This window comes from Macrobrachium nipponense, chromosome 7 (genome assembly GCF_015104395.2).
Source record: "Macrobrachium nipponense isolate FS-2020 chromosome 7, ASM1510439v2, whole genome shotgun sequence".
In the NCBI taxonomy this organism is placed as follows: domain Eukaryota; kingdom Metazoa; phylum Arthropoda; class Malacostraca; order Decapoda; family Palaemonidae; genus Macrobrachium; species Macrobrachium nipponense.
This window is the reverse complement of record NC_061109.1, coordinates 91754442-91776708: the sequence shown is the minus strand read 5'-3', so window position 1 is coordinate 91776708 and position 22267 is coordinate 91754442. Positions and strand designations below refer to the sequence as shown.

The 22267-nt window shown below is 40.8% G+C and overlaps 1 protein-coding gene across 1 annotated transcript in view; it reads left to right on the top strand.

The window, feature by feature from the left end:
* The window catches only part of LOC135217651 (uncharacterized), a 112135-nt gene that overhangs the window by 45519 nt on the left and 44349 nt on the right, over nucleotides 1–22267 (top strand). The window contains exons 6-7 of the mRNA XM_064253616.1: nucleotides 6839–7074; nucleotides 17261–17326. Of these exons, the coding sequence (XP_064109686.1) occupies nucleotides 6839–7074; nucleotides 17261–17326 (302 nt within the window). The remainder of the gene's footprint in view (nucleotides 1–6838; nucleotides 7075–17260; nucleotides 17327–22267) is intronic.

Here is a 22267-nt window from a genome sequence, read left to right as displayed (position 1 = left end):
AAAGACATTGGATAATATTCCTAACAGCAGTAAACTTAAAAAACCTCACATACTTTGCTATAGAAAAAGGCAGAAAATAGATAAATATTTTTTAGCAAACCCTCATACTGAATATGACGTAAAGATGAATACATTTTTAACTTTCTTTGGAAATGTTGCTTTCAGAGAAGTCTCCCTCCAGGTGCCTGGGGTGATTATTAGAGGCAGTACTACAGTCAACCCCCGGGATTCATGGGAGATGCATATCACAACACCCGTGAATAGCTAAATTCCGCAGATATACTTGATGCCCCCTAAAAATGCTTATAACTGCCTATTTTGATACTTCAAACACCAAGAAAACCCTCTAAAAATGCCTATATATACCTGACCATTTTAATAATTTTATCATGAAAAATGTATATATAGTTATAAAAATAATATGAAAATACAGTAATTATTGAATACATATTTTTTATGAAAAATTTTATGAAGAGTTGAAGCCGTATATCATGAACATCAACTGGTCAGGGATCCACTATATTCCTGAACTGGGTAAGGTGCAATAATCCTGTAGCTAGACCTGACATAATTACCTAGATAAGTCACAGGAGCACCACAATCATTAATATAGTATGTATAGTACTGTACTGTATGTATATAGGTTCGTGTGTTTCCTGTTCTTGATTACCAAACAGTTACTAATCTGAGACTTTACCTTGGAACAAATATTCTTGAAACTCTACTGCCATGGGAGTAGTGGCTATGCTGAAATATTGCCAAGGAAGGCACAATAATCACTCAGCCAGACACCTTTGAGTACCCACAGCAGCACCCACAGCAGCTACCAAATACGTATAGGTTTTTGCTATGTCAAATCTTGTTTTATGGATGGGAAAAATATAAATTTCCACAATACTGTCGAAGGTTATTATTTGGTTACTTACCTACTGTTAAAGATAGCTTATGTCTCCGCGCCAGTAGGCAGGATGACTTTCAAACAAAGGAGGAATATTGAGTGGCTGACCCAATGACGACTGTCTGGCATATTTCTCCACCAGGTGTGTTTCAGAAATTTTAGCTTGTCAGAATTATCATTTACAGCCAAGTACAAAGTGGGAAGTTGGGAAAGGTCTACTTTGAACAGTAGGTAAGTATCCAAATAATAAATTTTATTATGAAAATTGTATTAGTATGTGAGATGAATGTTGCTTACTGTAATAGATAGCTGATTCCAACATTAAGTATAGGATGGTTGGTAGTGCAGCTGAACAAAATCTGCTCAGCCAGTCAAGCTAAAAGTTTCTTGCATGAAACCCAAACATTCTTGCTGGATCTGGAATCCTTTCTGGATCTTACTGCTGCCAGAAGTTGGATTCCATTTAGGGAGCAAGACTCTCATATGTATGCAGCAAAAGAGCAGCCTAGCAGAGAAAACCACTTCAATTCAGCCAGACTGAAATGCCTAAATGATACAAAGGTACACTCCAGTACAATATATGTACCGTCATGCTCCCCAAAATATCAAAACCCAGGATTTAAAACGAAGAGCCTAAAAGATTGCTCTTTCTTTAATTTATGAAAAGACATTACCCACTGATGCTACCAGACTAGGGGCTTTATTGATTTTGGACGCAATCCTGCATACTTAAGGTAGTGAGTGGCAAAAACCGAATTGCCACATAAGATCCTCAAGAGTCAAATTTGTCATAAAACTAAATGAAGTCGCAGCCACAATACATTATGAATGTTTACCTCCAATAAAGGTACAACGTATGGAACTAGTTTCATACATGCTAGTCCGATCAAATATATGCCACAGAGAACATTGTGTTCATTGCCATTGACAGTGATGTTCTAGAGTTTTATAAAACTGTAAAACAAAAGATTACCTTTGCCTCTTCCTAGCTTAACCATCCAAATAGATTTAAATTTTTATAGGGACAGAGAAGTGTTTCCTCTTCCTTCGTCACCAAACAGGTTAGATTTGGAATTCTTACAATTCTCGGGACAACTTAGCCTCAACCCTTACAGGATGGAATAAATACGTAATATAATAAGCACACCCTTAGACCAGGCTAAATTTCAGGTTGCCCAATTAAAAAAAAAACACACACATCAATGTTAAGAAGAAGATATGCATATGCACATAGCATAAGAATGTTTTCTTTGTACAATCCACGGGAAGTTGAAAGTGAATATATTCTACCCTGTGAGGGCCTCTTTACCAAGAGTGTCATAAAATAGTACGTATGTGCAAATTTTACCAAGTTATAAATGGTTTTTTTAATGATTTTTTAAAATTTTACTTTATACAATTATAATTAAAGCTCACACAATATCATAATAATAGATAAGAACTAAAATCAGAAACAAATTCTGGGCAAAATATTCATGAGATGTCCTTGGATGGAAATGGACAACATTCCCTGATGACATCTCAAAGCAAATGTGATCTCTCTCTCCTGTACTGACTAGCTATTATAGTTGACATAAGAGTTGCCATGAGTCATTTGTGGCCCATAGAAGTGATCTGAACACTTTTCCTGCAAAATTCTTTCAAACTGTATGCCACAAAATGTTGATCGTCAGGTGACGATACCCGGTCATAACCCTAAAACTATAAATAGTCGTCAATTGACGATACCTGCTCACAAACTCTCGGCTCTAAGACAAAAAAGATCAAATAGCATTCCTTTTACATCAGCCTTATAGGAGCGTGTTTGCAATAAACTTTCTCTTGTAACTGCCAGTGCTAACAAAAAGTGATTCATAGTAAATACTTCAATGGAGCCCCAGAGACTCAAAAGGATCTGCAGATAAAATTTATTAAAGAATAATATTGCCCCATTAAAATAACACACTATCAATTGTTAGTATCATAGATAAAACTGCTTATAATAAGACGTAAAGGAATCCAGATATATTTCTGATTATTTCTAGTTTTTGAGTCCAAAATTATTGTTCTTTTCTTGTTTCCTGAAAAAATACTTTTTTTTCTAAAACTATATGCTTACATCTCCAAGAAGACTGGAACAAGACGTATTTATTCAGTATTATTTGTAGAATAAGCGGTAAAAATTAGAAGGAAATAGCCTTCAATCATCAGGTAAAAACAGTATTTACTCGTTAATGGGGTCTTATGACATCAGCACTCCCCATAAATGCAAATTTAAGGTAACATAAATCAAGAAAGAGCACAGTTCTATTCATTTGATTATATTGTAAGATTCAGGGCATATTTCTTATATGATGAAAAATTTTTAGTGCAAAAATCAGATTTCTAACTATCATAGTTTCATAGATATTACAAAATAAGCAAGAATTTATTTCTTTTGCAGTTTACTCAAAACTTACTTTTTTCAAAAATAAATTCTTGTTTCTCCAAGACAATTGTACCAAATTCAATGAAACTTTTACATTGTAGTATAAATATATACTATCTTGATTCTGTTGTGGGGAAAATCACTTTTTGTGCAACTTTTAATTTTGCATATTAATTTTGAAAAGTTATGTCATGGTTTTTTCAACTGCAAAACAAATGAACAGAGGTCGAATTTCTAAATTTCCCTATGAGATCGTTTTTATTATTAATTTCAGAATAAGTGGTAAAAATGTGAAGCAAATCCCTTAAAAAAAATAATAAGGTAGCAACAAACACTTACTTTATAATAGGGCCTTTTGCATCAGCACTCCCCTTAAGGATAAAATCTGAGATAGCTTCTTGGGAGGATACAGTCAATCATCTCCAAGCAGTTAAGTGTAGGATGCTGAAGTTAGCTGAACCACATGGAATTTGGTAACTTGAGTTGATTTTTCCTTATTATAGAAGAATAAAAGAGAGATCTACTGAGAGAGAGCTAGAAAGCCTGAAAATTATTCCTTCTAAGGGTACTAGGGGCCTACAGGAGTAAGTGAGCATTTCTTTCACTCAAATATTGTTCAATACTTTCCTTAGAGTAGATAAGAGGGGAAAGGATTATACATCTGAATTGGGCCAAATTTGAAGAATTGCATACATCACTCGAGCTTGAAGGCCCTGAAAGTAGTACTGGTCACTCCTTTTCATCTGCATCAAATAGTAAGTCCACATTTGTGCACTTCCCCAATTCCACAGCAACTGTTGTATCACAAATCGTGGGTTCTTATATATTAAAAATATCAACCACAGTATATTCAAAATAAATGCAGAAGCAATAAAAGAAAAGATCCCACTGAGAAAACATAAGTTTAACAACAGTCAGGCAAGAGCTCACAAAAACACGTCTGCATCACACGACAGCTGAAAGTAAAGTGGAATGTTTACATCCAGGCAGGCAGGTCTCCCTGTCTACCAGATGGTAGTTACTGGCTTACCACCTTGTTCAAAAGTTTTAACGGCCATGTTCCAGCTTCGCTGTAAGCAATTCATAATGTAAAGGACCAACGGTTTGTATATTGTGTAGAACAATCAGGTCTTCTAATAAACTTGACAAGGAGGCTTAGATCTGTCTAGGCACTAGAGGGAGGAAAGACAGACACATTTTCTCCTTTTAACAAAAGCCTCTTTTCAAACTTGAAAGACTAGAAGGATGACTAGGGAAGAACCAAAGGAAGAAGCTTCCACCAGCAAACTTAAAAACTGGACACATGTCCTTGTCCGAGAGTAGACTTGGTCCCTGTGTAATCTGAACTGGCATACAAGGTAGAACAAGTGTCTTAAAAAGTGTGTTCAGGCGCTGAGCCAAAGAAAAGCTGGCGCCAGACCCTAGCAGGTTGGTGTCGGATGCCTTATAGCTGGTGCCAAACGGACAAGTGGATGATCGTACACTGGGCTCTTAGACACTATAGTTGCTTGGCAGCCACTGACAATCGAACACTTGAATACAGGTGGACGCTCGGACACAGGGCACTTAGACTTTGTCCGCTCTGACACTGCTGGGCACTTAGACTGGAAGAGCGGTTTGACACCAAATACTGGCACTCCACAACTGGAAGATATGTCTCTTCAAGGCTTAAATATGTCCAAAAAGCACCATCAACACCACTTGTTTACACTGGGATCTATATCTGTCCACATTGGGATCCCTGAAAAACACTGTTGGTACCTCTTATCCACATCAGGATCCATAACTGTTCACATTGGGATCTGTATCACTAGAGGACAAAGAAATCACTTCCCATTTGCCTTTCCAATGGCTATCCGTCATGACCTGCAGATAGCAAGATCAACTGAGGAGTAACTACCCAGGGACAACCCCTTTGGGTTCCCAAGGATTTCAGTTTGCCTCCTCACTGGTGCATGGGAGTCTGACAGGGACTGTGTTTAAGAGTCCGAGGGACTGGACAGTTGTATTCTCCGCCACTACACATCCAGTAAGATGCCTTCCAGTGGCTCTCTATCGCTACTTGGAACCAGCAACAGGCTCAACTGAAGGGGCGACTACCCACGTGTAACCCTCTTTGACCTCCTTTGGACTTCCAGTGTGTCTCCTCCCACTGTTAGCCCATACATGAAACTGACAATGGCATGGGAAGGAAGTGAGGGAGCAAGTGGTACAATTAGAGGGTTAGTAGCAAGAGAGAAAGATTGGATGTGGAGAGAGTTGGCACCAGATCAGGAGCTGGCGCCATTGGTAGGATGCTCCCAGGTTTTAAATGGCGCCAGGCAGCTGGGCATCAAGTGAGCTTGATGAGCACTCCTGGGTGCTCAGAGCACATTCCAGGCTGTCAAGAATGTCAATTCTTCCAAAAGCCCAGTGCAATGAAAATAAGCATAGTTTCTCTTCTTACTATGTTCTGCCCTTATATGTATTCAGCTGCAAAAGTAAGTGTAATAAGATGTTTAATTAGTTCTTTACTGACAGATGTTTGAAGCACACAAAGCACCATCATACAGGTAAATCTCCAATCCCAAGAAAACATTATTTGAGACTTGCAAATATGTATTTCATTATAGAAAAATATTGGCCTATAGCAAACACAATGTTTAGTACATTTTATTATGTTATTTGGCAAAGATGGTAGTGAATGCAATGCTTATATTTTATTACGCTACTCGGTAAAGGTGGTAGCAAATGCAATTACACTGCTCAGCAAAGATGGTAGTGAATGTAATGTTTACTTTTATTACCCTATTTGGTAAGAGTGGTAGTGAACACAAAGTTTATTATTATGCTACTCAGCAAGATGGTAGTGAATGCAATGTTTACATGGTAGTGAATGCAATGTTTGCATGTCTTATTAAGCTACTCATTGATAAATCAACCAATTTTTGCTCTTTTTGCTAGTCTGCCTTAGTTTACTCAGGCAAGCAGTCTATAGCCCAGCTATGCTAGGCTAAGTGGACAATGACTGCTTCTGTATCACTAGTAGCAGATTTTCTACTAAGTAGAAAACAAGGATAGTTAATCAATTTGTGAAAAATGATAAACTTGAATCAGATCTCAATAAGAAAATACTGATCCTGAAAGATACAGGCTTTAACGTTACTCGAAATCAGCGATAACACATCACCAAAATCTGATAGATAACCAGCAAATGATGAAAAAAGCTGCCACAAATATCCAATGCTTACATTGAGGATGACAGAAACAGAATGAGGTTATTTGCGTTGTTCCTAATATTGCCATTATTAGGGGGGCACTGGTCACATGCACTAAATAATTGAAGTGTTGCTGTGAATTTTGAATTTAAGCTGTTGTACTAGTTAGTAAACTATAGCTATGTAATTACTTGGAAAGTTACTTATATAAAATTTTAGCATTTAAGATTTTAAATCTGATGCAAATACCTTCATGTATCAGAAATACGAAGTAGTACTAGTGTATTAATCTCAGTTGCATAGCAGAACATTACACAGTTTTGTTATTATCCACAGAAGAAACCCCTAGCACAGCTTCAGACCCAGATGATATGCAACTAAGGGAAAGCATTGAAAGCATACCCTTCCCATCATCTGCTGCTCATCAAAATGAGTCAACAAGAAAGAAAATTCGGAGACTGGCAAGGCACAGGGAAGTGCAGAAACAGACCACAAGTACTGAAAGTGACCTTCAATTATTACAGTCTAGTAGTAAATCCTCTAACTTTTGTGCGTTAGCACCATCTGACAAGGTACAGTATATATATAAATACATAGTACTGATATGTATGACAAAATAATTTCTCTCATGCTTTTTCCTTGACCTTTGTATAGGTTTTTGCTGAATGATTATCTATGATGAAGAAAATCATTTCAGGTATATACACAGTTTATTTCTCAATTATTTTCCCTACAAAAAATATTCCACTCAGTTTATTATGATTCCATAAATAACACAACTCATATTATTTTGTACAGTAGTTATGATAATGAAGAAGTAGGCAAATATGTACAGTAGTACCTCGAGATACGAAAGGCTCAACTTACGAAAAATCCAAGTTACGAAAGCCAATACGAAAAATTTTACTGCTCTACATACGAAAAGTTTTCAAGATACGAAAGGTTGTTGCTGTAAAGTCCCGAGATTCACCCGGACCACCGAGAACAATTTTAAAACTCCCGCGCCGCCAACTGAGTAAACTCGCCACCATCCTCCCACTCTCCCATTGGTTCCTGATGCTAGTCACCCCATAAGGTCCTGCTCTCCTATTGGTCAGCATCTACCCCTTGTGCTTTAAGTATTCTATTGGTAAAAGGTTGCGGTAAATTGAAAAACTTAGTATTCATGCAATACATTTAATAAAAAAAAAACATTAGATAAAGATAGAACAAAGAATAGAAATGAATGGTTATTATACTGTTTGGTAGCTTCAGTAGTTGAAGAGAGAGAATGAAAATTTATGGCTTACTGTGTAAAAGTGATTGCTTGGCGATCGTTCGATACTCGTAAGTGCTGGATGTAAACAAACGTTTGGAAGCTTTTTCTTTGTTTGTTTATTATAGTTAATGGTTACTTAATAATTATTTGAAATGAGTTCATGCAATACATTTAATAAAAAAATAGTGAATTAGATATCATAAAATATAAAATAAATCAGACTGCCAACAAATACTACATATTTTTTAGAATTCTTCTGTTTTATTATTACGTTACGTATACGTATGTTTCATTATAGGTGTCAGTAACTCGGTATCTCCGTTAGGTAAAGATAGAATAAAGAATAGAAATGAATGGTTATTATACTGTTTGATGGTTTCATTAGTTGAAGAGAGATACTAATGAAAATTTATGGCATACTGTGTGCTAAGAAAAATGATTGCTTGCCGCTCGTTCGATACTCGTAAGACGGGTGAGAGCTGAATGTAAACAATCGATTGGAAGGTTTGTTTTTTGTTTGTTTGTGTATTATAGTTAATGATTAATTAATAATTATTTGAAATGAGTACATACTGATTATTTATACATTTTATTGGCATATTCTAAGCTTTTAGCTCTTAGGTTTAGATGTCAGAATCATAGACTAGGCTACAGTAGCAACCGCTAACATAGGCTAGGCTTATTGCTAAGGGACATATGCTAAAGTCCTAATATATGCAGTAAAAATGGGGTTGAACATTACATGCAGTTGAATATTACTCAAGTATGTACAGTATTTTGCCTTTTTGGAGTCATATTTCTTCCGTCGTAACCCTAGAACATGTGTTTTAGGCCTGGAAATATAATTTACTGGGGTGTTTTTGGAGGGCTTGGAACGGATTAGCCATTTTACATGTAAAATGTGTTCCAAGATACGAAAAACTCTTGATACGAAGGCCGTCTCGGAACGGATTAATTTTGTATCTCGAGGTACCACTGTATATGTAATTAACATGTTCAGAGACTGCAGGTTTCAGCCCAGGCTACCCAAGACGAATTTGTTGTTTTAGTGTGGGTCATTTCCTATATTCCACATGGCTGTGGATTTGCCACCATGTCAAGCTCCTGAGGGGAGAGAGAGAGAGAGAGAGAGAGAGAGAGAGAGAGAGAGAGAGAGAGAGAGAGAGAGACTTTTCTCCCCAGAAAATGTCAGAATCTCTCAGGCAGCTTCTGTGACAATTTACAGAATATCAACCTTTACATACTGTACAGTAAATGTTTGATAAAAATTTCATGAAATATTTTGTTTCTGTTGGTGTCGGTGTGTGCTTTTGTGTGGACAATTATCCATCGCTGTATGCATTCACTGGTACCAGTTACAGTTAAATGATAAGATACTGAGGAAACGCTGCACAGAAATGTTTACAGTAAAATGTCCAAGTATGGTTTACAATATCTGGATAAGAAAGAAATCCATGAACAGTAGTTAAATGATAATGTCTTTGATGGATAACCTTGTATCAACATTTTATAAAGTATGATTTTTATACATTCAACTTCCCTGGCAGATATATACTTAGCTATAGACTCCGTCGTCCCCGACAGAAATTCGAATTTTGCGGCACACGCTACAGGTAGGTCAGGTGATCTACCGCCACTGCCGCTGGGTGGCAGAACTAGGAACCATCCCATTTTCTAAAACAGATTTGCTCTGTCGAGGGTAGCCATAACATCGTTGTTGTTACCTCCTGACTTGGATTTCGTTTTTCATCGCCGTTGATCTTCTGGACTGTCTTTTGGAGACGTATTTGGATCTGTGGTTTGGCATACGGCTTTCCCTTTTGTGGAACGTTTTTTTGGATTTTCGGCTTTGGATTTGCTCAAAAATGTCTGACGCTAGATGCGAAGTTAGAAGATGTATGAATGAGGGTTGTTTGGTGAGGCTACCGAAAGTGTCGTTAGATCCTCACAAGGTATGCAAGAATGGTATGGGGCTATTGAATGCACGAGAAATAACACGTGTGATGAATGTGTGAATATGGATGAGGAAGGATGGAAGAAACTAGATTCCTACTTAAGGAAACTAGAGAGAGATAGGGTTAGAAAGGCTGTCTCTAGAAGTATGAGTAGATCACGCTCTAACGAGCCAGTTTAGTATAACTAACCCCACCCCGTAAATTGCTTCCTCACATGCAGTATCAACCTCTCCCGTAGCAGATGTTGCAAGTTCTGCTGCGGAGATTGCAAATCTGAAGACCGCATTAAGAAGGATGGAGCTTGAAATGCAAGCTCTTAAAGCTAAGAATGTGGAAAGTGACATAAGTGTCCCCAGTGTAGTGGAGGTGCGTCTGATCGGCTCTGTCTCGCTCTCAGACCTAGACCTCTTCCAAGCTCCCAGGCCCAGAGGAGAAGGAATGTCGACAGTCGTACGGAGGTTACGGAGAATCCCCACTGGTCAGGCGTCCCCATCGGCAGAATCTGTAGCGTCCCAGACTGCCAAGGATCGCCATTGGAAAGGCATCCTGAAAGAGTGCTTTTCGTCATCCGATTCGTCTCCTCGAAGAAGTGGATGGACTTCCGACGAACTGTCGCGTCCGATCAAGAGGAGTTGGAAAGCTCCGACGTTGGACTCGAGCCCGGAACGTTTTCCGGACGATTCTCCCTACGAGAGGAAAAGAGCCAAAAGGACAATATCTCGCCAATATCCTACACCTTCCAGAGCGCATTCTCCTATTCATGACAAAGAGAAGGAAGAAACAGCGACGGACATCCTACGTAAAATGCAGGAGCAGATTTCCTCTTTAGTAGGAGTATTGAGAAAAGACCTCCCGAGGAAAAAGGACGATTTTCTTCCGGTTAAGAGATCTCGTCCGAAGGGCGTTCCGGACTCCAGACTTATCTCCTCTACTCCTCGTACGAGTACAGAGAGGAATAAGAAAGAAGGATGAAAACTCATAGAATTGAGACGCAACATACGGACAATGACGAAGAGTGTCCGAGTCGGACAGAACCACCCAGGCGCTCGGCGCCAGAATTGGACTACTCGGACGGGAAAAAGTGTCCTACACGGACGGCGCCAACCAGACACCATTCGCCAGAAGCGGACAGCCCGGACAGGCAGATATGTCCTATGCGGACAACTATGTTCAAGCGATGCGTGCCTACCACGGACAGCCGTGGCAAGGCGGACAGCCGTGGCAAGGCGGACAGCCTGGATAGGAAAAAACGTCGTGCGCAGGCAACTCCGTCCGGGCGCCAGGAGCCAGAAGCGGACAAGACGGACAGGCAGAAGTGTCGTACTGGAATGACACCAGCCAAGCGCCAAGTTCCATATGTGGACAGCTCGGACAGACAACACAGTCCGAGACGGACAGATACGTCCAAGCGCATTGAAGATTTTCTTCAAAAGAACAATACGGAGAAATCAACCAGGAAGCGTCTCTTTATGATTTGGACCAGGAACGGATTTCTCTGGACGAGACGAAAGACGTCGCACAGGCCCGTCGTCCTGTTCACGATATGTCCGTTTCTGGTGAAAATCTGCCGCAAGCCCGACAGGGACACAAGATGTCGCACAGGTGGCCGTCGACCTTGTCGGGAGGCAGTTGATCCTGCGAAGAGTCCTTCACCTTGCGAGAAGAGACGCTCTCCCTCGGCTAATAATGATTCTCCGGTGGAACTTGCATTAGAAGATGTCTCTGACACCGAAGATCAAAAAGCGGCGGGACTATCAGACTACAAAGCGTTGACTGCGCTTTTACTCCAAGAATATGGAGATTCATTGAGTCCTGCCGCTCCTCCTTCTCCTCGGTCGCTGTTCACGAGCGCGAAAACCGCAAAGTCGTCCTCCTTCTTGAAGATGCGGCCGACAATTTCCATGAAGAAGGCTTTGCAGTCTTTGGAAATTGGCTTAACTCCAAGAAGGAGGCGGGAAAGACTGTCCTTTACCTGCCCTCCCTCCAGACTTTCTGGGAGGAGGGGTATCTGGTATGAGACAGGCGAAGCAATGGGACTCGCCCTCCCAGCGACTGCAGAGGCAGATTTCTCAACGCTGGTGGACGCGTCAAGGAGACGCTCTCTTTCTTCAGCCAAGACAACTTGGGGAATGTCTGAAATGGACCATCTCCTCAAGGGATTGTTCCATGTCTTGGAAGTTTTTCAACTTTCTGGACTGGTCCCTTGGGGTGATGGCCAAGAGGACACAAGACAATGAACAACTGAGCCCCGATATCCTTAATAGTATTTTGACTTGTATGGATAAAGCAGTGCAAGACGGATCGGGAGAAGTGGCCTCCCTTTTCGGGGCGGGAATACTTAAGAAGAGAAACTGTATTCAGTTCTTTTCTTACGAAAGCTGTCTCTCCGCACAGAGGTCGTTCCCTTCTGTACGATCCTCTGTCTAACCAGCTTTTCCCTTCTCAGTTAGTGAAAGATATTTCTCACTCACTTACCGAGAAGGCGACACAGGACCTTCTGGTTCAATCAGCCAAAAGGCCGAGGACAGCTGTTCCTGCCACGAAGGGGGAGACACGGGTTCCCGAAGCCGCCCTTTCGAGGGAGTTCATCTTCGAGATCCTCCTTTAAGAAGAGAGGAGCAGAAAGAAGAGGTAGGGCTTCTGCCTTTAGACCTACCAAGAAAAGCAAATGAACCTCAAGTCCTCCAAACACCAGTAGGCGCCAGACTACTGAATTTTGCAGAAGAATGGACGTCGAGAGGGGCGGACAACTGGTCCCTCTCAATTGTGAGGAGAGGATATCTCATCCCCTTCAGGGACAGACCTCCCTTGACGTCTATTCCGAGAGAACTGTCGGCGAAGTACGCGGACCCTGTCAAGAGGAAGATCCTTCTGCAATTAGTAGAACAAATGTTGGACAAGGAGGCCATAGAATTAGTACCGGATCCACACTCTCAGGGCTTTTATAATCGACTGTTCCTAGTTCCGAAAGCCTCGGGAGGGTGGAGACCTGTCCTGGATGTGAGCGCACTGAACCGATTCGTAGAGAAACAGAAGTTCTCTATGGAAACATCCAAATCGGTGCTAGCGGCTCTGTGTCCAGGAGATTGGATGGCCTCCTTGAATCTACAAGACGCATATTTTCACGTCCCTCTTCATCCGTCATCGAGGAAATATCTACGATTCATGATGCAGGGAAGGGTCTTTCAATTCAGGGCCATGTGCTTCGGCCTGTCTACGGCTCCTCAAGTGTTCACCAACCTGATGAGGAACGTAGCACGGTGGCTTCATCTGGAGGGGTGAACATATCCCTCTATCTGGACGACTGGCTAATAAGGGCCAAGTCAAAAGAACAATGTTTGGAGGACGTAGAAACGACATTGAATCTCGTTCGCTCACTCGGACTGCTCGTGAACCTCGAGAAGTCTCAGATGGTCCCCAGCCAAGACATTGTCTATCTGGGGATTCAGATGGATTCTCGGGGTTTTCGAGCATTTCCATCGCAAGACAGAATTGCTCGAGGCTTGGAGAAAATATCAAACTTCTTAGGGAAAAAACGAAGCTCAGCGAGGGAATGGTTAAGTCTTCTGGGCACCCTTTCGTCGCTGGAGCAGTTCGTTTCCCTAGGGAGGCTCAATCTGAGACCTCTGCAATTTTACCTGCAAAGAATGTGGGACAGAAAGAAAGGGGATCTTTCGGATCAGTTTCCCATTCTTCAAGAAATAAAATTAGACCTGAGGTGGTGGTTAACCCCGCTTCAGAAGAACGAAGGGGCATATCCCTTGCGATTCGGAACCCTCTCCTAGTGTTGTTTTCCGATGCCTCGGAAACGGGATGGGGAGCACTCTAGGAAAGAAGGAAGTGTCAGGAACCTGGACAGGAGAACAGGTGTCCTGGCATATAAATGTAAAAGAACTTATGGCAGTTCATCTAGCCTTGAAGTACTTCGAGTCGGAGGTCAGAGGCGTGGTAGTCCAGGTAAATTCGGACATTACCACGGCTCTGGCTTACATCCGAAAACAGGGGGGGACTCACTCGCTTACACTATACAAGATAGCGAGAGACCTCTTGATATGGGCAGAGGAAACGAGGCACTGTATTGCTGACGAGGTTTGTACCAAGGGACAAAAAATGTCAGCAGCAGACAGACTCAGCAGGAAGAACCAGGTCCTTCCAACAGAGTGGACCCTACACTCCGAAGTCTGCCGAAAGCTCTGGTCTCTCTGGGGGAAGCCTCAGATAGACCTGTTCGCCACGTTTCTCTCCAGAAGGATAGAAAACTTTTGCTCCATTGTAGAAGATCCAAGAGCAATAGCGATAGATGCTTTTCTCATGGACTGGTCGGGCATAGATGCCTACGCTTTTCCCCCGTTCAAGATTCTGGGGGAAGTGTTAAGAAAGTTCCGTTCCTCGAGCGACGAAACTGACTCTAATCGCCCCATATTAGCCTGCTCGAGATTGGTTCACAGAGGTACTGGAATGGACGGTGACTTCCCCAGATCTCTTCCCATGAGGACAGATCTGCTCAAACAACCCCACTTCGAGAGATATCACGGAAACATCCACGCTCTCTCCCTGACTGCCTTTCGACTATCGAAAGACTTGTCAGAGCGAGAGGCTTTTCGCGAAAAGCTGCAAGCGCAATTGCCAGAGCCCGCAGGTCCTCTACTCTGCGGGTCTATCAATCGAAGTGGGAAGTCTTTCGTAGATGGTGTAGGTCGAAGAAGCTGTCCTCTTCCGATACCTCTGTGACTGAAATTGCTGATTTCCTTATCTTCCTTAGAGAGGAATCCCGTTTAGCTGTTTCTACCATAAAAGGTTATAGAAGTATGCTCTCAGCTGTATTTAGAAACAGGGGCCTTAACATAGAAGACAATAAGGATCTCCATGATTTGATAAGATCCTTTGGTACTACAAAGTCTAAATCCTTTATCACTCCAAGTTGGAACCTAGATGTGGTCCTCCAGTTTCTCTCTTCGGATACTTTCGAACCACCTGATAAGGCATCCTTTAGAGACCTCTCGAGGAAGTGCATTTTTCTCTTGACCCTCGTGACGGCCAAGAGGGTCAGTGAGATACATGCATTAGACTCTCGGGTAGGTTTTAGAGGAGATTCTGCTGTTGTCTCTTTCAAACCTTTGTTTTTGCCAAGAATGAGAATTCTTCTAAGCCTTGGCCCAGAAGTTTTGAAATCAAGGGCCTCTCTCCCCTTGTGGGTAGAGAAACAGAACGGTCTCTCTGTCCGGTCAGAGCACTGAAGTTTTATCTGAAGAGAAAGAGTCAACTTCAAGGTTGTAATCAGAGCCTATGGTGCGCGGTAAGGAACCCGAAGAGGCAAATGTCGAAGAACGCATTAGCATTCTTCGTAAAGAAATGTGATAACGGAGGCTCACATGAAATGCCAAGAGGAACCATTTAAGCTGCTTAGGGTTAGAGCACACGAAGTCCGTGCAATTGCAACTTCCCTAGCCTTTAATAGAAATATGTCAATGAAAGACATATTAGCAGCAACATATTGGAGATGCAACTCGGTATTGCCTCCCACTACTTAAAAGACGTCAGAGTGACTTATGAAAAGTGTTTTTCTCTTGGACCTTATGTATCAGCGGATACCGTGCTGGGACAGGGAGCTGGTACTGATCCTTAAATAATATTGTTTTTAACTAAAAGATTGTTTGGTTTTGAGTTTTTTTATGGTCGTTTGAAAGGATGTTGGGGGGATAACTCCTTTCAATCGTAGTACTAACCCCAGTATTAGGATCAGGTGATCGGGATCGGTGTTATGCTCCTTAATGATGCCATATGGCAAGGTGTTTTGTCATGTAAGTGGATAGGACCCCATTGACAAAGATCCTTTGGTTCTGTCGAGTAAGTGGATAAGACCCCATCGACAGACCATCAAGAATTCTTAGCATGAGGTCACTACCTCGCTGAGGCTCTTTAGGCGATGTAAGCTCCTAGGCAGTAGCCATGAAGTCTTTCGCCGACACAGGTAGGAACCAAAGTTTCTTATATTTTTGTTACCTACAACGTATGTTGTTCCCTGTCTATTCAGTATTTAGCTGTCTCTTACCCTCCGCCAAAGGTGCCAATCAGCTAAGTATATATCTGCCAGGGAAGTTGAATGTATAAAAATGATATTGTCATGATACAATAAAGTTTTATACATACTTACCTGGCAGATATATACTATTAAATGGCCCACCCAGCCTCCCCTCAGGAGACAGGTGGAAGAGCAAATCTGTTTTAGAAAATGGGATGGTTCCTAGTTCTGCCACCCAGCGGCAGTGGCGGTAGATCACCTGACCTACCTGTAGCGTGTGCCGCGAAATTCGAATTTCTGTCGGGGACGACGGAGTCTATAGCTAAGTATATATCTGCCAGGTAAGTATGTATAAAACTTTATTGTATCATGACAATATCATTTTATTTTGGTAGGCTAAAGTAAAATTTTGAACAGTCTTAGGTTAATCATATGTTTCAACAATGCCAACTTTGTTGTGTAGAATGGCATTTAAAAGGTCCATTTTATAATTTATCATTTTATTTTGGTAGGCTAAATAAACTTTCAAATAGTTTTAGGTTAATCATCTTTCAATAATGCCAATTTTTGCTTGTGTTAATGAACAGGTCTTTGAAAGCTAAATATGTCATGAAGTGAGGAGTGGCTTCAGACTCAGTCTCCCACAAAACATCAAATGAACTTGTATCTTTGTATTAAGCCATGTTGCTTGTTAGCGTGGATTTCTGATAGACACTTGCAGGTAAAAATTCAAATAAAATTAAAACTACTGTAAGAAAATGTGGTTATACTGTGTATTACATATATGCTTTTTAAAAATACAATGGCTGTAAAATGCCATTAACAGCACTGTAAAAATGCCATAAGATTGAATCGCCATAAGTCAGTGGCACCTTAGTCGAGGAGGCACTTAAAAAGCAAGGTGCAATAGGTAATACATAGCTTCAATTACTATTTGGCATACCATAATTAGTACTTGACTTCTTAGCTTTTTTATGATATGTATATGCAAAACTTTGCTGAAAATTCAATATAGTTCCAACATATATTTAGTCTTATAAAGGATGACATTCAGTACTACTCTTATTTTTTTACATTTTATTTTCAACTTGTTTGATTACTTTAAAAATTTACTTTTGATATTTTACTTGATATGTAAATATTAATGGTACAATTGTAAAATAGTTTTAAGTACACTTACTATTGCTTGGTAGGTTGTTATTAGTGTACTGTAAGACAAAAATAATTAAGTAATAAGGGATATGTGCCAGAAAATATGGAGTGCTTGCAAATACAGTATACAGTATACAAATTAGACTATACACATCAAGCGATCTTATTGCGTTGCCAGCTTTTGAGTGGTGAATTACTCTGATATTCTGTTGCTTGATATTAGTGAATTTATAATAGTTTGTGGACCTCAGCGCTCTTTATATGTAGTATTTGAAAATAGGTTTAATCAAACTTGAACTTTTATGTTCAGACATGCCTTTACAAAAAACTAATTATTTGATTTCTTTGCTCTCTTTTTCTCTCCCTAATAGGAGACTTCAGATGACGATGAAAGAACCAAATGGTTTGAGGACATTCCCCCACACCTCACTTGTTCAGTATGTTTAGATTTGCTTTACAGTCCTTTTGTCGCCCAACCATGCAGCCATGTATTTTGTGAACCTTGCTTAAGGCGACTTGCCCGTCCTAACCCAACCAAGACATGCTGCCCACTTTGTAGGCAAATCATAGGGCAGTGTATGCCCTCTAGAGGTAAAGTGTCTTTTTGCATAGTTTAAAAAATGACTTACAACTAGTGTTCATTCACAAATTCAAACTGCCTGTTTTACAAAATCCTCAGTTTGACTTTAGTATTGACATATAGAAGCAATCTAAATTAGATTGACACTCAATTGGATTGTAAATCATTTGACCACTGTCAAAATTCAATAACTTAGCCCACACGTATACCAATCTAAATGTTTTTGCTTTGTTTATCTGTATTGCGAACACTTGCTCTGTATACTGGTCCTGGGGGGTCATTCATTATATGTAGTATGTATACTAATCAGTTTTCTCTGTTTGCAATTATGATGTAAAGATTGCCATTTACGTTAGTTCTTGTTTCCAGTGATATTTACATATGTAAACAAAATTACACTGAAATACCTTATCACTTTGATGTAAACATCTTTGTCTTTCCTGAATCTTGCATCTCAATGAAATTCATGTAAAACCCATATGATTAACAGACCAAATATGGCCGTGCATACTGTTACAGTTGACCCCCCATATTTGTGGGAGATGTGTACCACTACCCCTTACAAATAGCTAAATCTGCAAATACTTGGAACCCTTTAAAAATGCTTATAACTGCCTATTTTGATAGTTCTACCACCAAAAGACACTTCTAAAAACACTCATACCTGAATATTTTAATTGCTTTATCACAAAAGATGCATTTAGTCGAAAAAATATGAAAATACAGTATTAATGAATATTTTTCTATTTCTAATTAGTAGTGAATATTTCTCTATAAAAACACAGCGAATGAGTTTACATGTTCCATAGAAATATCTGCAAAATAGGCGAGTCCACAAATCTGGAACTGTAAATAGGTGGAGGTCAACTGTATACTGTTACAAAGAGCCATTAAAAGATTCAACACATTATTCAAGTTTTGGCTTTTCTCTTCATTGAGAGCCTAAGACTGTCCTCCACTTGCCAGTAGATGAAACAGTATTTGGCACTGGCAATTAATGGACTCATGCTTTATTGCAAATAGATCCATCAGGACCCCAGTTTTAGATTTATCCCCCCAAAGACATACAGACAAAGTATCAGAGGGAAACCTTTTCAAGGAGAAAACACAGGATGTCTGTGTAGGGACAACCAAATACAAACAGTGCCAACCTCCATCTGTCTCCTTTCTCAAAAACACCATCTATCTGGTTCCAAAGGGTGAACATACAGTTTTGCCTTCACAGTATTATGAGTTCTGCAAAGAAAGGAGGCTACATATTAGAATTGATCCCAGTTGCCGTATTCTATTTGATCTCATGTTAACTTGGTACTCATGGACCTGCACAAATTCCTGATAACCAAATTCACCCTGCCCCACCTACCCATGACCAAAGGGTCCTCAACCTGCTAAACACTCAACTGGGGAGCATGGCAATGGCAGCCTTGGATAAACTCAAGTCCCATTTAATGCAACCTGAACTTGGTAGCCTCCCAGCCAGCATTTTAGCCACCAGACCTCTTACAAAAGGCTGATGGTTTGCTGGAGGGCTCCAAGCCTTGCCACATGACAAATTTGTAAACAATATGTAATTTTCATAACTAACAAAGTTGCGGTCACAACGTAAGGGGAAAAAACTCTAGGGCGTGCTGAGTCTAGTTAAAAAAAATTGTGCAAGGATTTGGTGGCAACATGGGACACCCAATAAGGGTGAGGGAGGAGGGAGCAGCCTGACTTGATTCAACCCATTTATGCAGTGGCATACCAGCTTCTCTCTAACCACCCTCTTTAGCACGATGCAATTTCTACCATCTAGCTAAAAAGTCAGTTATTTTAGCACTTCCTGCCCATATTGTCCTTGGCGTTCTGGTTTTTACTCAAGACCCATACTCCATAGAGAGATGCACTATTTGGCAGCAGTATTATCCAGAAAGGATCTCAGATGAGATAAGAAGGTTTTGCGTTTCATATAAGAGACCTTTAATTTGCTTGGCAGACCATATTCTTGTCTTGCTGCTCTACACTAAACAAACTATCTTCTCTCATTGTTGGAATAAACTCTCTTTAACAGTAGGTGTGATTCCCCCAGATAATGTACATTTATTTGAATGCTTACCTATAGTTAAAATGCAACCCTCCCAGCCTCCCCAGGTTGTTAAGAAAAATTCTGACAAGAACTAAAATATTCGAGACATACCTGTTAGAGAACTGGTGAACTAGACAGTTATCTGGGTCAGCCTATTGATTTTTAGTATTTAAATACCTACTACACCTGCTGGCATGAAGGTATGGCTGTCTTAAATAGTAGACAAGTACATATCTAAATAAATTTTATAATGAAAATTTCCATCTGAGGAAGGATCCTTATGACGGCTCATTAAAACTATATTATCAATCTCTGATCCTACACATATTCTTACATCTGCTAGTCCGACCAAACAAGAAAGCTGTGGTTAAAAAGACAAATTGAACACTCACCTCCAGTGATTGTGACTTCTGCCAAGATAGACCACTCATACAACTGACAGTACATTCGCATTCTCTGGATTCGCGGACTCACACATTCGCAAATTTCAAACGGGAACGTTTCCCCGCATTATTCGTGGAAAATTCGTACATTCACGGTATTTTCCTATGAGAAATATCCATAAATTCCTGGTTTTTTTTATCAATTTCATAATAAAATGCACTTTTTGTGATAAAACTATTAAAAAAACCAAGTATAAATATTTGTAGTGGGTTTTTCTTGAGTTTTAACTAACAAAATAGGCTGTTTTTAGCGTTTTTATAGGGGTTCCAAACATTCGCAAGTGCTAACTATTCAAATGGGGGTCTGGTACGCATCCCCCGCAAATATGGGGGGACCACTGTACAACAATACAATTTGACACTTGCCAGTGCAACCACTTAGTTCACTGGAAAGACTTCTTTTTTGAACCACCCTCTCTTACGTCTCAACCATAACTCACACGCTTCTTCTTCCCCCTACCTCTTCACTCTGGTCCTCCTTCTACTACTATTACTACTTCCTCCAACCCGGCCCCCTCCCCATGATGTACAAAGGACTCGCATAATCCCGCATCCTCCAGCTAAAGGACTGGAGTGAAAACCTGAGGTGCCATAAAGAGGCTGAAGCTAATATCCTGAAAATGGAAGACCTACCCCTGAAATATGAACCTGAGATACTTTCTCTAGTCTGGATGGATGGGGACATGGAAGTATGCATCCTGCATGTCCAAGGCCCTCCTTCAGAACCTTGACAATCCACTGTTATGCCCTTCTGATACTCCACTTCTTCCAATAATGGAAAAGTGTGAACTGGTGCACAAAGGACTGATTCTTCATTTCTTGGGAATGGACTTGGTTGAGTTCCTCTTGATAGCTCTGGCTAAGAAACGGATATTGGAGCAGGGAGACCGTCTTGGAAGAAAACGTGTTTGGATGATTGGGCTAGAATGTCCTAATGGACTTCTTCTGGAGGTCCAAGGCAATTTCCCTTAGTGTCCTGAGGGAAGAGATGAAGTGGGTCTAGCAGCAAAAATAAGAGAGCTGACTTCTTTGAGTAACTCTTTTAGTGGCAATAGAGCACCATAATTCTCTCCTCTTCAGAACCCCAAAAGAGAAAAGCGCCGCGAGTTCCAGGGAGTTATCGCTGATGGCCTTGTCAGCGCAAGACATGACTCTTAACCAATCAAATGCAGTCTCCTGACAAGTCTGTGCAGTCCTCGTACTTCTTAGCAAGTGCTCAAACTGTCCAATTTAAGAAGGCTAAGCAATGTGATGAGTAGGTGATATATCTCTCAAAGAAATCGTCCTGAAAGCTACTTGAGGTCTGAGTAGAAGAGATGTTGTCTTCTACGCCAGCTGCAGAAGACTGCCCACTTTGCTTAGTAGACTCTAGAAGACTGGCATCTACATTTCACAACAACCTCTGTACCTGGTCTTGAAAGCCCCTTCGCTCTGACAAGTCTGACAGTCTGAATCCTGTCAGAGCAAGAGCGGACAGGACTTGGTGAAATCTTTGGAAATACGGCTGTTCGTGAAGACTTGGTCTGTGCGGCAGGAGTCTGGGAAAGTCCACTAGAAGTCTTAGGGGGTACAGGAACCTCCTTTTGAGGCCAGAACGGAGCCATTAGGGTCATTGAAGAATTGTGAGGAGTTACAAACTTGTTTAAACCTTCCCTGACCATGCTGAATGACCACTCCTGGAGCATGGCATCTGTCACCCATGCCAGAGGGTCCAGGGCAAGAGAGCAAAACAACAGGAGGTGATGGTTGATGGTTCCTTGATGTTGCAAATAGTACGTACTAGGTCTATCAAAGGTTTTCCCCACAGTTTCCATAGGTTGGTGCAAACCTTTGGATCTAGAGTCCACTCCATGGGAAGGCCCACTCTGCGACGACTTAACTCATCCGCAAGTACATTCAACTTGCCTTGAATGAATCTTGTCACTATCTCGGTTTGGTTCTTCATTGCTTTTCAGAAGGAGGAGTGAGTGCCCCCTGATTCTTTATGTAAGACAGAGCAGTGGTGTTGTCCGAATGGACTGCTACAGTCTTGTTGAATGTTTCTTTTGCAAAAGTTTGAAGATATAGATGTACTGCTTTCAATTCCCTCAAGTTGACGTGCAGATTCTTCTCTTCCGGAGCACACATCCCAAAAACTTTCATGCCCTACATAAGCACCTCCAAACCCAAATCCGATGCATCTAAGTACTACAATGCTAGGCTGGGGCTCAGATGGAGGAGAGACTTCCCTTCTAAAAGCCTTCTTTCTGAAAACCACCACTGCAAGTCCTTGATTTATGGGTTTTGGGAA